This window comes from Cryptotermes secundus, unplaced genomic scaffold (genome assembly GCF_002891405.2).
Source record: "Cryptotermes secundus unplaced genomic scaffold, Csec_1.0 scaffold216, whole genome shotgun sequence".
Classification (NCBI taxonomy): Eukaryota; Metazoa; Arthropoda; class Insecta; order Blattodea; family Kalotermitidae; genus Cryptotermes; species Cryptotermes secundus.
The window spans coordinates 1,043,081-1,059,743 of NW_019727090.1; the positions used below are offsets into that span (position 1 = coordinate 1,043,081).

At 41.6% G+C, this 16,663-nt stretch overlaps 1 protein-coding gene across 6 annotated transcripts in view; it reads left to right on the forward strand.

Moving 5' to 3' along the window:
• Window positions 1-16,663, forward strand: part of LOC111864313 — a 99,215-nt gene that overhangs the window by 45,232 nt on the left and 37,320 nt on the right. For 5 of the 6 annotated variants that reach the window (XR_004513014.1, XM_033751396.1, XM_023851467.2 and 2 more), the window contains exons 2-4: window positions 10,999-11,129; window positions 13,515-13,691; window positions 15,275-16,557. Coding sequence is in view for 5 of the 6 variants with exons in the window: in XM_023851467.2 (XP_023707235.1) it covers window positions 10,999-11,129; window positions 13,515-13,691; window positions 15,275-16,557 (1,591 nt within the window). In the remaining variant the exon portion in view is untranslated. Of the gene's footprint in view, window positions 1-4,777; window positions 4,852-10,998; window positions 11,130-13,514; window positions 13,692-15,274; window positions 16,558-16,663 lie in introns of those variants that run through there. The other variant, XM_023851469.2, reaches the window with a different exon arrangement.

Here is a 16,663-nt window from a genome sequence, read left to right on the forward strand (position 1 = left end):
CGAGGTATAACGCGACTACGCGCCTTTACAGTTCGAGTACCAGGCTTTGTCTGTCAAACAAAGAATTGGCTCTTAGCATGACATCATCCAGTAACAGACGTTTCTGATTGGCTATACCCCGGGAAGTACCGCGCTACCTTACTTATGAAGGCCCTGAATTATCAGCTTCATAAGAAGTCATGCGGCGATTACATCATCTTTCACTTAATGTATAGCATACAGCATAATACTTCTTCTTCTTCTTCTTCTTCTTCTTCTATGGCGCAACAGCCCGATGTCGGGCCTTGGCCTCCCTTATCAAGCCCCTCCATTCCTCTCTATCCTGCGCTGCTCTCTTCCAGTTCCTTACGCCCATTAACTTCTTCATCTTCCTCTGCAACACAGCATAATACAGCGCGTGATAATTTACGCAATTCCACAAGTTCATACTTTATGTTTTATTGAAATAAATAATATAAAATTATATGTACAGTAGAACTTGGTTATAACGTCATCAAAGGGACCTAAAAATAGTGTCATCATAAACGAATGTCGTTGTAACCGAAATGGGCACTTCCACAGTAGCCTTATGTTAGTCACGTAAAAATCTACCAAAAACCGAGTTAAAATGTTGCATTTTTTTAGTGAAATACGTAGTTAAGTACAGACTAACGTAACATTAACGTGGAATTGCCCAAATGTGTAATATCAAAGACATATTACAGCGCTTTTCACTGACAATACACACCGCACTAATACTGTATATTAAAGGTAGGCCTACTCACCAAATTGCAGTAGATTACATCAATTGTTGTGCCTTACTGTACCTAGATACGAGTACAGTAATCAGTTATCTTCATCTGTTTCCTGTTACTTGCCCAATACACACTTTCTAAATTACGTTCAATGTCCATATCAGAGAAATTCAGGAATGAAAATGACGTTACATACGAGGTTGATGCATTTGTGCATGTCGTACTAAGCAAGGTATAAAAACAGTTGCTTTATGAGGAATTAGTTCGTACCATTGAATATTTGACGCAATAGACAAGGTGTCGCAGAAACCGATGTTGCTATAACCAAGTTTTACTGTATATATAAATTAGGCGAAGTATATTATTAAAAAGGAGTAATCGGTTACATCTTGCAGCCGCGCGATCCAGCTAGGAGGGCTCATTTTTGCAGTTCTCCATTCTGTCGTCGAATGTGACATCGATCCGGTGCTGATATTATTTTCTGATGAAGCGAGGTTTTGCTTGCAGAGATACATAAGTACGCAATGTAATCGCTACGGGAGTTAACAGAATCCACATTTAACCCACGAAGTCCCCGATCCAGTGAATGTTTGTGTCTTGTGTGCTGTAAGTGCAAGAAGGAGTATTGTGCCTGTTTTTTAATGAAACAGTTTATTGCAAATCATATCTACGGGTAGAGGGACAGCACTTTCAACACCACCGTGATCTTCGAATTGTAACTATTCCTAATGTTATCGGCCGTCAGGCATGCAGATTCGGCGACAAAATTCGTATGCCCTTTGCAGCCGGCGTTGCAACGTTCGCCGTGAAGCGCAGATTGTTGAATCGGTCAACACAGTAAAAATACTTGTATAAAGAGCTAAACCTTGGCGGCTGTCTAGCTTACGACCGTTGAAGTGTATAAGCTGTCGTCGTAGCACAGGATAAGATTTTTCAATAACATACCATATGTGCGATATGTACACTTCACAGCGGCGAAGACTATTCACAAGAGACAAAATCCTCTCGTCAGAGAGGATATTACAGAAGGACTATGACATTACCGCAGGGGTTCAACTGCAAAAAAAGGAAAAGCCGGTCGTTTGCCTTGTAACGGCACAATGCAAAGGACCACACTGTTTTGTTTTCTTATGTCGGTACTTGTCACTACATACAAGCAGATGTAATACCCCACACCTCACTCAAACCCTGAACGCAATTGGCACGAAGGGAAGTCAGGCCTTCCTCCTACCCGAGCGTGCTATGTAATTTGGAGATAGAAAAAGAGAAGCCCAGTTGACACAAAAAGAGGAAGGTATTTTGGGACGAGCTAGAAATTTCTAAAGAAGTAACAGCTTGAAAGTTAGCTTACGGAAGTCCGAGAAGGTAAAGTTTATGACGGGTCACAATCCCCGGACTTAAACCAAACCAGCCAGACGCTCTTCTTACTTTTACAAAGAGGCCTATGCTCTAATAATAAAAGAGAAATCTGTCCAAAGAGACGCTGGAGAGAACCTTTTGTCACTTAGAGAGATGGCCCTCTGACTCGGCCATAACTCTCCAACTGTTAAAAACTTCTTTTATAAAGGAGCTGCCAACTGTTTCAGTAGTCGAAGAAAGGGACCACTTTTCAACACCCGATTAGTCACGGAAGTAAAATGTTTTAGGAATCCAAATATTACCCGCTATCTTGTAGTGGAGAAAGAAATTTAAGACCTGAATATTCTTTAGCGAATTCCCCTTCATCAACGTTCTAAATATCATACAATAACATTTTTCTCTAGACCGTAACGAATGTGACAATTTAGGCCTCAAATTCGTCACAGACCTACCCTTAGAAGACCGTGAGATTGAACCCCCTCGATCCGCCCCGTGTCAGAAAGATCGTGAAAGCGCGAGAACTCAATTTTCTCTGCGAAACAACTGACCATTGGAGGAATGATAAACTCGATCGAACCCCATCTCCAGCCAACCCGGGGATTTGGAGGATGGAAACGAGGCGTTCCAAAATTTCACAGGACCTCTGAATCTTCAAAAACAGAGAGTTTTTTTCGAAGGTCTCGCCACATCAGTTAAAATCGCCGGATGCTGAGCTATCCCTCTCGATCGACTGTTAAGTGAAATCGTGCCTGAGTATTCGAAAGTTAAATCAGGAAAATTAATATTGAAAAGGAAACGCGAGTGAGTGCGAACCGGTGACCCTCTCAGACAACACACACGCAGTGGTAGCGGTAACCTATACAAGTCCTCAAGTGCTAGGTAATAGTGCTAACGGTGCATTGTGACCAGGCTTGCAGGAGAGTGTAACCTGTACAAGTCCTCAAGTGCTAGGTAATAGTGCTAACGGTGCATTGTGACCAGGCTTACAGGAGAGTGTAACCTGTACAAGTCCCCAAGTGCTACGCAATAGTGCTAACGGTGCATTGTGACAAGGCTTGCAGGAGAGTGTAACCAAGTAACAACACCCCGCTCATTTTGTAGAATCAGAGCTCTCCAGTACCGAGAGCAGTAAAGTAACAATCTGAGTTGTATCTCAGCGGCTCCCAGATTACAAAACAATGAAGCGGTGCCAAGTGTTTGTGTTTCCAGTGTGTTCTTTTCTCCTCGTCGAAGTGAGGCCCGAGAACGACCTGAGACAGAGTCTCACTCCACCCACGACTAGCCCGATCACCATCAGCTCCCCCAACCCGTCCACCTTTTCGCTTCACTTCTCATCTGTATCGAGAGTTGCTGGCGCCCATAGACGAGCCTGGTCAAGTCCCGGACCTGATACCCCCTTTCCATAGTGAAGAGTAGTGGTGGAGTCGGAGTAGCGGTGGAGCCAGGTAAAGCCCGACCTAGCTGCGAGCCCAACGACGGCAGCGGCGACAACGGCAAGAGAAAGGAAGGACGGCAGAAGCCTCGAGGGGGTTTGTGCCAAACTGATTTTTGATAAACTGTCAGTCGTAAAATAACTCTTGACCCTGAGTGAGGACAGGAGTCTTTGATCACGGAAGGTGCAAATGGAATTCGCCTTGTCGAAAGTCGCTTCCAAGCAACAGGTACGAGAAGACATTGCGAAGAGAGAGGTGGTGTTTTGTAATGAATAGTTGAGTGTGTTCAGCGGCGAGATAGCCGTAGCGTAGCAACTGCTAGTGAAAACAAACGAAGGCTTAAGATTATAATTACGTGTAGCAAGGATTTGTGAAGCTAATAAATCCCATTACCAACCTAAACCTTGCGTCTAGTCACTAACATTTGAGTACTTTAGAGATGTCTTTGAGTACTTCAGTGCACACTTCATAGAGCCGTGATACCGTTCTTCAATGCGACTGGCAGCTTTAAACCGCGACATTTCCGTTAATACGCGAGAATATTTTAGGTTAACTGGCCTTTGGACCACTCTGTAGGTGGCTGATATTTCCCCGTATAAAATTCTATTCACTCTTTTGACCTTTTAACTAGTAACAAGGATTTGAAGACTTTATGTGTGCTATAATGCAGTGGAGTGCGTAATTTAGTGAGACTTATAGTCCTGTGTTATAAATCCGTTGCTAGGAATGGGATAGTGAAGACTAGTAAAAATAGACTGCGAAGATTAGTGTGGAGTGATTGTATATTGTGTAATATCGTAAATCAGCAAGAGTAATCATTTGTAGTTACGACCTATAGGTTGTTAATAAATCCAATTACCAATCCAAACCCGCTCCTCCGTCACCCGATACACGTGACAATACTCTGAACTGTTATGCTATTGTACAACATGGTAGACAGTTCGGTTTTAGTTCTTACCATTTCCCCTCGAGCGTACTTCGAAAATTGTAAGATTATAGTCTCATAGGGCAAGGGAACACCAAGGAAACTGGCAACTACAACGCAACCGCATTTTCGAGAATTGTTATTAGCCTGAGTTGAACAACTGTTACCGAATGGAGCAGCGCAAATTGAGGAAACGGCAAAGCATCTCGCGGAAAGACTGAGAAACTCAACTTCCAGGCAACGGAGCATGTCATTCTTCTCACGTTTGCGTTGCCGCGTGGTTTCCTAGTGTCAGCTGTTCTGTGACGCGCTTCAGCCATTCATTTGTTTCTTAAGATGGCTCGAAACGTTAACGAAGATGCTACTTTCGTTTTTGTGCAGTTAACTGAGCAAGAGCCGGGTATGTATGACAAACGCCACCCAGATTATGCAAGGCAGGGCAAACTAATAAGATCTAAAGTTTGTGACGATGGTAAATTGCTACAAGTAATATGTTTTTGGACATTATCCATCGTTTTGTCTATTTTAAAAAAACCGTCCTGTTTCTTTTCAAAACACGTTTCGGAGACTGGATTTTGCCCCCCTCCCCAGGCAAAACCTACTCAGTTGGGTCCAATAGAAAGAGCTAGTCCCCATCTCCGGACCTACCCGATGACTGGGACAGATTTCAGTCTCCTAAACGTTTTAAAAAGAAACAGGACGTTTTTTTAAAAATAGGCGACGATAATGTCCAAAAACATGTTACTTATATCAGGATAAAATACATGTAGATTGCCTTGGGAAAGAATTTCTCATGAGACGAAGGAGCCTGGATCCAGGTTGTTATTTAAATAATAATAATACAAAAAAACATAAGCGCCTCAGTTTAAATTATCGCAGAAGAACGGATGCACCCAAAGTTTTATTCCGTAATATTATGTTTAAACATCCTGTTGCTTTAATATATCATTTATTTCACACATTTCCATCTTAAATGCCACTTATTGTTACCCTTTTCCCACATTACATGGTTCGGCTGTATACGGCCATCATCAGGTGCTTTTGGCTTGCTGATACTGTTATGTCAAAATTTCGCATCGCATGTGAACGTGATATTTCCTGTAAGTTTTGAGGTTTTCACGGCGATGACAATGAAGAGAGTCGTCTTCTGGGTTTAGGCACCGTGTATTCTTCGTGTTGGCCGACGTTTCGGAGGAACGTAGCGCCTCCATCTTCAGAGCAGTTGAATAGCTTGGAATACGGAGAGCAGTAGCTGTAGTGATAGGATGTGAAATCGCTGCTTATATACGAAGTAGGAAGGGGGGTGGCGAGGGAGAACGGACCAATGGGAGCAGCGGGGAGCGATTAAGACCATATATGGTGTTGTGTTGACTGTGGGAGGGGGGGAACGGCCAGTGAGTCCAGGAAACTTGAGGTCAATAGCACTAGGAAGTGCGGTAGTCAAGAAGAACCGGTAGGTTGAGGACAGGCTATTGACGTCAATGACATGACGAAGAACTGGTGTGGCTAGTTGGATTCTCTTGAGGGAAAGGATGTTTCACGTCTGTCGAGATTGTTGAGAGCGATAAAGACCATATGATGTTGTGTGCTAAGTGGGGGGGGGGACGGCCAGTAAATCCAGGAACTTGAGGTCAATAGCACTAGGAAGTGCGGTAGGCAAGAAGAACTAGTTGGTTGGGGACAGGCTACTGACGTCAATGACATGATACAGGGGACAGGCTACTGACGTCAATGACATGGCGAAGAACTGGAGTGTCTTGATATTTCCTGTTCAAAATGAATTGACCTTAACTACGAACTCCGTGGTTTTAGTCCGCAAGCGAACTATATCGACCGAGCTACCGCCGCTTGTTAATGTATGATGGGGGACCAGTCTTATGTAGTCAACAGGCACGGGGAAGTTTCAAATGAGAGTCGGGCAAGTTTTAACTTGTTTTATGTACGATGTAAACTCAACCCGTATCAAATATTTCAGAACGCTGGATCGCACGAAGTCTTGAGCCACATGTAAATCAGTATGCGCTGAAATGCTCATGATTCAACGTCATAAAACCACATACATTATAGTACAATAGACAGTTCCTTGTTCTACAGTCAAAACACATGTCTGCTTTATTTCTTATGTGGGAGCCATCTTAGGCGACAGCAGATTGATACGCAGAAGTTACCGATATGCAGGTAGGTTAGTTTTGGGTCATTTCTGTAATCCAAAGAAATTAAAAAGTCTTTTACAGATTTTAGATAGGTCAAACCTGAATACATGTTAGGTATGAATTGAGTGTTTAGGTTTGATGGATGTGTGGATAATAATGTCCTCTAGATTAGGAGTTTATGCATTAGGATTTCAGTAAGTCCGGAAACAGAGGATAAATATTTGTACTGTAGCTTTCCCGTATTTACAACGTATGTTATATTTCTGAAAAATATGCACTCTATATTTAACTGTTTTGGATATTATGTATAATGACACATATTGCATATATGATGGTATTAGTTTATATTTTAAATAAAGCAATACAAAGTAGCAGTACTGTGGAAATTAGCTTACAAGTGATTTGGAAGCACTGCTGCAAGTCATTTTAGTAAGTACAAACATGGGAAGAACAGACGCATCAAGATTTAAAGATGTTATATTTGTGTTCGGTTTTTTACATGCAAGTATAGATGCCCTTTGGTTTTTACAGTTTTAGTACTAACTTTTTATCTATACTTGGTTTAACGTTTTAACGGACTCTTGCAGTGCAATAGACATCCTTTTTTGTAAATGCTTTAAATCACAAATTTTGATAAGCTAGACTGCAATTCTAATATGTTGCCTTGTAACCAGCCACTAAATGTCAGCATGCGTTCCTCTGTGTGGCATATGGTGGCCATTTAAGTAGCATTGTGAAGTTCTGTGGTATATTTCATTGGCAGTCAATCACTGTGAAACCTTTTATGTAAAAAGAATATGTGGTTGCATTTCAGGCAGTTTTTTGAAGTACTTTTATTTGTATAATATATGTGTATACGTTGGAGATTAAATTGTGAGCATGAAGGAAAATTATCACCAAAGAGGAAGAATATGTTTGACAATGGTATGATAAGATGCGTCTCCATAGCTTGAAGTTCAAATTGAGAAAGATAAAGTAGACACACAAACATTCCTCTGGAATGTTTTCCAATCTGGTATTGTATAAATCCTTAGCGTCTGACTGGTTATCAGTGGAAAGACCTATTTCATTTATTGTCACAGCCAGCGCTTCAAGCGGGGGCACTTTCTTATTTGCTGGTCAGAGTGCATATGGGGCTGACAAGCGGTGACCTTGAAGCAGATCCGGAATCGGAAAGAAACAATAGCAACAGCAAGAAGTCTACTTTCAGTATGGGTGAAAGTTTTAGTTTTGACAAAAACAGGAAGTGTCCCACGCCTAGCCCCCCGTGCTCTCAGAAAAGAGCATATTATGCTGGGATCAAAATTTTTAGTAATCTGCCATCTTACCTGAAAAAGTCTTAAGAAAAAGCATGATTTAAAAAGCGCTAAAAAGATTCATAAACATACACTCGTAAAAAGCACATTTAAAATAACACTAAAAGGATACTAAAACGCACGTTGAAAAATGCTTATTGTCTGAAAAGTGACTCCTCCATTTAAAGGCTGTGCAGATAGTGTAAGTTGACAGTACTGATGTATATATGTGGATGTGTTTTTGAATAGCCACATGTGTAACCATTGTTTTCTTGGGGTTTATTGTATGAGAACTTCAGTTGTACTGTACACATGCTTTTGTACGTGGAGCGGCTATAAAATAACCAGACTGATGTTCTAAAACCCGTTATTCAACTAATCATGTAATGTGTCGTGAAACAAGACCTCGAGGATTATTTCTGCGGCGTCACTTTATTACTCAACGCCGTAACTACAGTTCAATATAACCAAAACACAAAATGTTGAACACGTCGTTTCACAGTTGCTCCTTTCGTATTAACAAGTCTCACTAGACTGTAGAACCGCTCTGCTCTCCGCGCTGGCTAACCACTGGCTTCTGTCGGCTTCCACTGTCTTCTCTCAGCGCACACACTTCTATTGGCACCGCTGGCTTCTTATACTGTTGCCTGTTGCCCTAGCAGCAGCGTCCGCTGTTACGTCGCAGCGGGGAAGTGTTTACCGTCTCGTTGCCTAACACAACTCCTGTGCTGTTTCGTCACGGCGAGGAAGTGTTTACTGGTCTGTTGCCCCTAGCAGCAGCGGCGGCGCCGGAGGCTCCTATGCTGTTATGTCACCACGGGGAAGGCTTTACCCGCAACGCGTGCGTTATCGCGTCGCGCTGAATCCACGATTCCCAACACAATGGAAATGTTATCACATTCAAAGTGGTCTCCTTCCTAACCCATACACAGTTCCATGCGATTTTTCCACTGTTGGAAGCAATGCTGCAGGTCCTTTTTCTGATAGATTCTTAATTACCTCCATCACCTTTGTCTTCCCTGCATCTACAGACTCGAAAACGGTTTCCTTTTAATGCAGACTTGATCGTTGGAAATAAAGAAGTCACATGGGGCTACATCAGGTGAGTAGGGTGGACGTTCCAACAAGGGGATCTTGTTTTTCTCCAGAAACGTCTTGACACAGTGCGTTGTGTGCCGGAGCGTTGTCGTGGTGAGGAATGCATGAGCTCTTCCACAGTTCTCACCTGTTCACGAAGGATTATCAAAACCTCCATATAGTAGACCTGGCTAACGTTCTCACCTTCAGGCACCTATCAATGTGAACAGCCCCTTGGATATCGGAAAAAAATCGTCATCATTGCTTTGAAATTTGACTTGCTCTTCCATGCTTTTTTTTTTTTTCCTTGGTGACCTGGGACCCTTTTAATGGATGGATTGGCGCTTAGTTTCCGTGTCATATCACAAGTTATCACATTTCCTATATTGTTTGGATCATTTCCAGTGTTTTGAAGGATGTCAACACAAATGTTGATTCGAGTTTCCTTTTTGCTCAGGAGTGAGGATTCTCGGCACCATCTTGGAGCACACTTTTTTCATGTTAAAATGTTCGTGCAAAATCTGTCGAACACTTTCTTTATTAATGTTAGCTAATTCAGCAACGGGCTCGAACGCGGATCTTTTGAACCACTTGAAAACTTGAGTATGAGATTGACATTCGTCACCATAAACTTCCATCAACAAACTGTTTGTTTTTGTGGCGGATTTCCAAGTTTTGTGAGGAATTTCACATTGACACGTTGCTCTACTTTAACACTTAAGAGCTAAGATACACGGTCCACTTCAAATAAAGGCTGCTACCACACTGTTGGCTATATGGTCTTTGAAGTCGTTGGGTTGATAGAGAGGAGAGGACAGGCTAATATGCCACCGTGCTCGCTGTTGTCAAGGCTGCAGGGAGTTTGCAAAAAGTCAGTCCGGTTATTTTATAGCCGCTCTACATATTTATATGATATTCCACATTGTACTTTCATTCTTATTAACTTTGGATCCAGGAAATATAATGCAATGGTTGAGGGCTTTATGCAGAAGACGCGAAACAAAAAGACAATTATGGGATGTAGGGTCTTTATTATCTTAAGGACGCAGACGTCTTCAGGATACATGGATCTGTTCGGGGACAACTGCAAAGAAATATAATGGCTTGAGATCATGATTGGTCTAAAATATTGGCATTGATAAATGCGTTAGACCGGGTGTAAAAGAAAGGGGCTAAATTTGCACACCACAGGAACGAATCAAACTGGGAAACCTTGACAGAGCGCAGAAAGATAGCTCGCATATGTGCTATCTTCAAAGCATACACGGGAGAACGGGCTTGGAAGGCTATAGGTGACAGATTAGAAACACCATGCTATCTGAGCAGGGGTGAAAGATTTGGATGTCTGAAAATTCCCGATCATTCATGAATACTTCCATGTTTAAAAATATGCGGCCTGGTCGCTGACATTTGCTACACAGATTTAGGTGTTCTGTGTCTGAGCATCTCGACACAAATATTATTATTCTCAGAATATTTCCACTATAAAATATTTATTCATGAAAAATGCCTAGAAAATGAAAATGACAAATTCCAGAAGAGCCTCTCGCGGCCTCGTGTAATTGATGCCAGGGTCCACTACTGGGCCGTGGCCTGGCGGTTGAGAAGCACTGCTCTAGATATCCCATGATGGAGGGTTTGTGACAGTGACCAAATCATTACATCCTTTTTTTTTTTTGTGGAATTATCTGTTGTTTGTGTGATACATTTAATGTGCATGCTACTTTGGAAGTTGCGGTATGTTCGTTGGTCATTATTATACCAAAAGATAATTATTACTGTTTTATTTTGGATATTAGTGCCAGCAGTCAGGACTGAACCTAGAATCCTTTGAATATTAAATTTTGTATAATGGCAGTTGTACAAGTGTGATGTTAATTTTAAATGTACATAATCAGCGAATAAATATGTGATATTTTCAATTTCATAAATCACACATAGCAGTTGGCACCAAAATTTGTGTTTTGTAAGAATTATTCTCAATTTAAAATGACATTATTGGGGTGGATGTTTTGCTGTCAGGTGCAGAACCAACTTGAACAGATGGGCGTAAGTGAAGAGTCTGTGAAGAGTGCATTGGAGCAGTTATCACAAGACACCAAAGTTTACCTGCAGAAGTTCACATTGGAAGAAATAAGGATGTACACCCAACGGTATATTTTTCACTTGATATTTATTTTGCTAGGTACATTTTTGGAGCTATGATAACACAGCTGGTATAGTGACTGGCTATGGGCTGGGCTGCTGAGGCTTCCAACTAGCCAGTTGGAGTGTAGCAAATTAATTGTGCTGTGCCAAGTTTGGGAGATGGTAAATTTTCTCTTGATAATGTACAGTAGCTAATTGCTGTACAGAAACCTGACAAGATAGGTGTTGTGATAAACAAAGAACTTTATTGATAGTTTTAACAGCAAGGGAGAAGGGAACTGAATAGAAATAGAAGCTATCTCGTAGTTCTAGTATAATTGCAGCTAGGAGATCAGTTTTCTCTATCAAAAGAACAGTTTGAAGTTGCACAATATGTTATTCTGAAACACTGCTTCATATATCACAAGTCAAGAACTAAGAATTTGAACGAAATTTGCCATATTCAGGCATATTATGTCAATTTATAGACTATAGTATTTTATAATTGTGTAGTGATACGATACAAATGATCAGGCATCTGGTTACCTAGGCATGAATATTCTAAAATAGAGATAATCTCTGGTTTTGCTGAATAGTCATAATGGACTTCACTCTGTAGAAACAGTATGGCATCATGCACCAGGGAAAAGTTTACTTGAGTATGAAGAAAGCTCAGGGTTGACGAAGACTTTATCTTACTAAAAATATTATACATGTACATTCTGAAATCACTAGTCAGTCCTTTTCAGTATATTATTCCTATTGTGGAAAGGCACCAGTGCTGGCAAACTAGAAGGCTGTAGCTTGACTGAGTGGCCAGTTCAGGACACTGAATTTGGGTTCGTCATCTGTTGTCAAAGTCTCTGGTGGTTAAGTCTGGACTGAAGGACGTTGGTGCATGATTCCCCAGCCCAAGGTTATTAGTGCCATTGTTGTCAAATATGCCATACATAGATCTTCGACAGTTTCCCAGGTCTTTTCTTGTGACTGACCAAGCAAATTGCTGTTACACTACACACCAGTTCTTTCACTACATGGCAGATACTCAACATGAACCGCCGCTTGTGTATTCAAAATACTTGCTGTGGATTTTCCACCTGGTATGTGTCTCAAATGTTTTGGTGGGGGGGATCCTTTGTGACATCTTTCTGTGTTGGACTACAGTGGTTTTGTAGTGATGTAATGCACCCACTTATGGTCACAAGTCAGTGTTCACACCTGTGACAGCTGTCAGCGGAATATTAGCCTATGCCTGGTTTGTGACTTACTTCCAGCCTTTGGAAAACACCTTTCACCAAATATTACACAGTGTTATGTGATGTGGTCTCCTCCTCCTCCTCCTTATGATGATGATGATGATGATGATGATTATGATGATGATATGGGCAGAGCATGTAGCACGGATGGGGAAGATGAACGTGTATAGGATATTGGTGGGGAAGCCAGAAGGAAAGAGACCACTGGGAAGACCAAGGCGTAGGTGGGTGGACAATATTAAAATGGATCTTAGAGAGATGGAATGGTATGGTATCGATTGGATTGATCTGACTTAGGATAGGGACCAGTGGAGGGCTCTTGTGAACATGGTAATGAACCTTAAGGTTCCATAAAATGCTGGGAAGTTCTTGAGTAACTGCAGAATTGGCGGCTCCTCCAGAAGGGCTTAGCTCCATGAGTAAGTAAGTACTAGTGGACTGAGAATCGGGTTTCAAATAACAAGGCTGTGGTTCTTGGAGTACCCTCACTTGACAATATTTGCAGTTTCAGCGCTTTTTACGCCACCCTGTCATGTAGCTTTCACTATCTAGGTCTCTGTTAATCGTAATATTGAAACTCTTTCTCTTAGTGGTTATTAGCACCCTGCACTGACCATTTTCAGTTTTTCTTATTGCTACTGGCGTGGGACTAAGTCCCTTGTACTGCGGCCACTTCTGGCCTATTGTACCAGTCCCAGATGATAGGTGAGGGTGATTGTGCAGCAATTGGTGGAATGAAGATTGACAGGGGAAACCGAAGCACTCTGAGAAAACCTGCCCTAGCGCCACTTTGTCCACCACAAATCCAACTTGACCTGACCCGGGTCGCCGCTGTGGGAAGCCAGCGACTAACCGCTTGAGCTATAGTGCAGCCAACCATTTTCAGTTAGAGAGCCACTTACTTAAAAGAACACACAGTGCTGTCAGGATCGCATCACATCTGTCGTCCATGGTGTCAACTCGGGAATGGTTCATTGTTATGCAGGCACTTGTAAATTTAATTAGGTACTTCGGATTTGTATGAGCGTGAATATACACATTCTTCATGGCGCTGGTAATATAGTAGTAACTGTGGAGACTAGTAGTAGATGCACGTGCATGCATTGAACCCCTCCCTCCTGAACACACAAAATTACCAACAGTTGCATGTTACAGGCATGATAACTATGAAGGAGGATACAGAGGTCACACGGAATGGTTTCATTCAGCAGAAGGGAGTTGGCCACATTCTGAGAAGCCTTCATTCCGTAATGACTGTTACCGCAAGTCTCACAACTCTTGTGATTCATTCGTCTTCTCCCAAGGATACCCAGAACCTCTTCCTCGAGAAGGGTAAGTATGATTCATGTGGATGTCATAAGAGCCCAAGTATGAATCACATATACCACTGTTACATTGAATATTTAGCATGGAGCCTGGCCGCAGCCTGTTGGCTTTCAGAGTGCAGGTGTGGGCGGACATGAGTGAAGCAGGGGGTTGCACATTAGCACAGAAATGACCACCCAAGTACAAAACACACTGTTCTATGAAGACATGCTCCAATGTGCTGGCTGAGAACTCCTCACCCTGTCACAGTTTGCCAGGGGTAATGGCGGTGGGTTTTACAGGAGATGTTAAAACAATGCTAGCTTCTTGTTGGATGAGAGTTTTCTTGGCTTGTGGTCAGTCAGCCAGCCATCGTTATAAGCATAGTAGTCAGTGTGTTCTGGAAGACCAAAGCAATGTATATGAGAGTGTGATTTGAACCACTCATTAAAGTTCATACAAATCATATTTTCAGTACACTTATTCAGTAGATATTACTTGAGCACCTCATAACCCATGGTCCTACACAGCCCGCTAAACTGCCTCCAATTTATTATTCATAGATCATAGCCCACGCACACTTAACTGACAGCCTATGATTTGATTCTTCTGTTTACTACATATAATGTTGTGCATTATGAAGTTCACATAATGCTAACTAGTGTACACTCCTGTATGGTATTTAATATGTTACCTTCTTTAATCAGATGCATTAGATACCGGGAAAGTCATTTGTGTCATACAACAAAAGAGGAAGGAGGGAAACATTCTGAATTAACCTCAAGATCATACCACTCCTCGCCAGCTCACATATATTCCATGTGCATGAACAGTAACATCTCCTTCACCGGTTACTGTTCTTACCTCATTTTCATACAAAGTCCTGTCAGACCCTGGAACCTGGGATCTCATAACCCGAGCGAGCTGACCACCAACAAGCATCCAGGCATCTGCTTTCCATTTATCCTTTGTGGATGTGGATCCACTGGTGCCCAATTCCAAATTATCCCACTTAAAATACATCATGAAAATAACAGTGGAGAATTCAGTGCTCAGTTGAAGTTAGGCTGTGAAGAGAAGAATAGGAGTTTGCTGTTAAATGGCTGTCAGCCTGGGATTTAAGTCAGTTGAAGCACTGAGAGATTTGTAAGGGAATCTGACGAGAAGAATTAATCGGTGCAGTTAGCACAGAAGCTGAAGAATCTCAACTGTTAGAACCTGTTACCAGGAAACGTCTAGTGAAGTCAGAGAAGACTTATGTGTGCTGTAGATACAGTGATATTTGAAGTGTGTAATCCTCTGAAACTTATTGTTACTTGTAGTTGTGATCTGTAAGTGGTCAGTAAATCCAGTATCCAATCCAAAACCCCATTGAAAGTCAGTTACACATGTGACAATATATTCAAGATGACTGCTGTAACATATTAACTGTAATTGGCAGAGAAGTTATTTTTCATATCTTCCTATGATTTATTACGTGGATATGTAAGGTCTCTGGCTTGTTTCACTGTGCCCTTATATATTTTTTGCATTATTTGTTTTATGCTTCTAGAGTTTGAACTTCACTTTTTTCTAGATTTGCTAGTTTTCTTCTTTTACTTTTGTTTCAGGAATGCAGATGTGCACTGGCAAAGCAGGTCGTTTCAGTATGCAGACTCCAGGAGATATTCTGAAAGAGAGAACCATTATCACCAGCCTTCTCGATATGGTACCTGTGATGCCTACAGCTATCGTTACAGATGCAGGGAGAATAACGTGGATAGACACATGAGGAAAGACTTTTATCGAAGGAAAAGAAAAATATACCCAGACCATGACAGTGACGGAAGGAGATGGAATGTGTGTGATAGAAAGATGCAGAAAGTTGAAAAGCAGAATATTAAATCATCTGTGTCTGAACCAATTAATAATATTATTTCTGAAGATTCGAAGGACAGTGAAAAAGTGGGAAGTGAAGTGGAGAAGGAAAGACTGTCTAGTTCAAAAGTCCATGATTCTGTTGCTTGTTCAGGCATTAAAACTGATGTGACAGATGTGGTCCGCACTAGTGAGACTTCAGATGTAGACGAACAGACACATAGTTCCACAGTCAACGATCAGACAGAAACAGTGGTACCATATGAATCTGGTAAAGATTGTGATACTAAAGGGAAAGAATCTAGGGCATTGATTGAGGAGAATGGGAAAGTTTGTGACAATGGAAATGGGGAAGTACTAGAGGAAGGAGTGACTGCATACAAAGCACAGTCGATATCCATAGAGGGGGGAAGTGTAGTAATAAACAGGAATAGTTCTAGCACAGAGGAGGATGAAGATCATTCTTCTCAGAGAGAAGTAATCGCTGTTGTGAATAGGGTCACAACAGAAGTGAATTCTGAACAGAACACATTAGAGAAAGAGGAACCTCATTGTGTAACATCAGAAGCAGAACATCACTCTAATTCAACACCATCAATCACTAATGAAGAAGTGTCCTCAGTACAACAAGAAACCAAAGAAACCAGTGATGCCTCAAATGAGTCTCATGGTGACTTCCTTGGCAACAGTATTCAGACTAGTCAGGATGGAAACTATACTGACATTGATGAAGGGACCAAAGACAGTGCATCACGAAAACTAAGCAAAAAAGCAGAGAAGAGTGAACATGAGATTAGAAAGTCCCAAACAGTGTCAACAGATTTTAATGATGATAGTGTTAATGCGTGTGAAAAAGCTAAGTACCCGTCAGTTTCATGTAATAACCCTCATTATCATAAGGAAACTGCATCAGTACAAAACCATACTTGCAGAGGAAGTGGAGTTGTTGACTGCAAGACCAAAGTGACTGAAGTTGGAAAAACTCCAGGGCAGTCTTTGGGGGAATCTGAGCACACAGATGAAACTCAGATTTTGGGTGAGTTTTTCGAGGCACACATTAATAATAACCAACATTTCAAGCAGAGACGTTTCAGTGAAAATATATGAAATAATAATTATATTTGTTGAGGTGTGTAAATGGA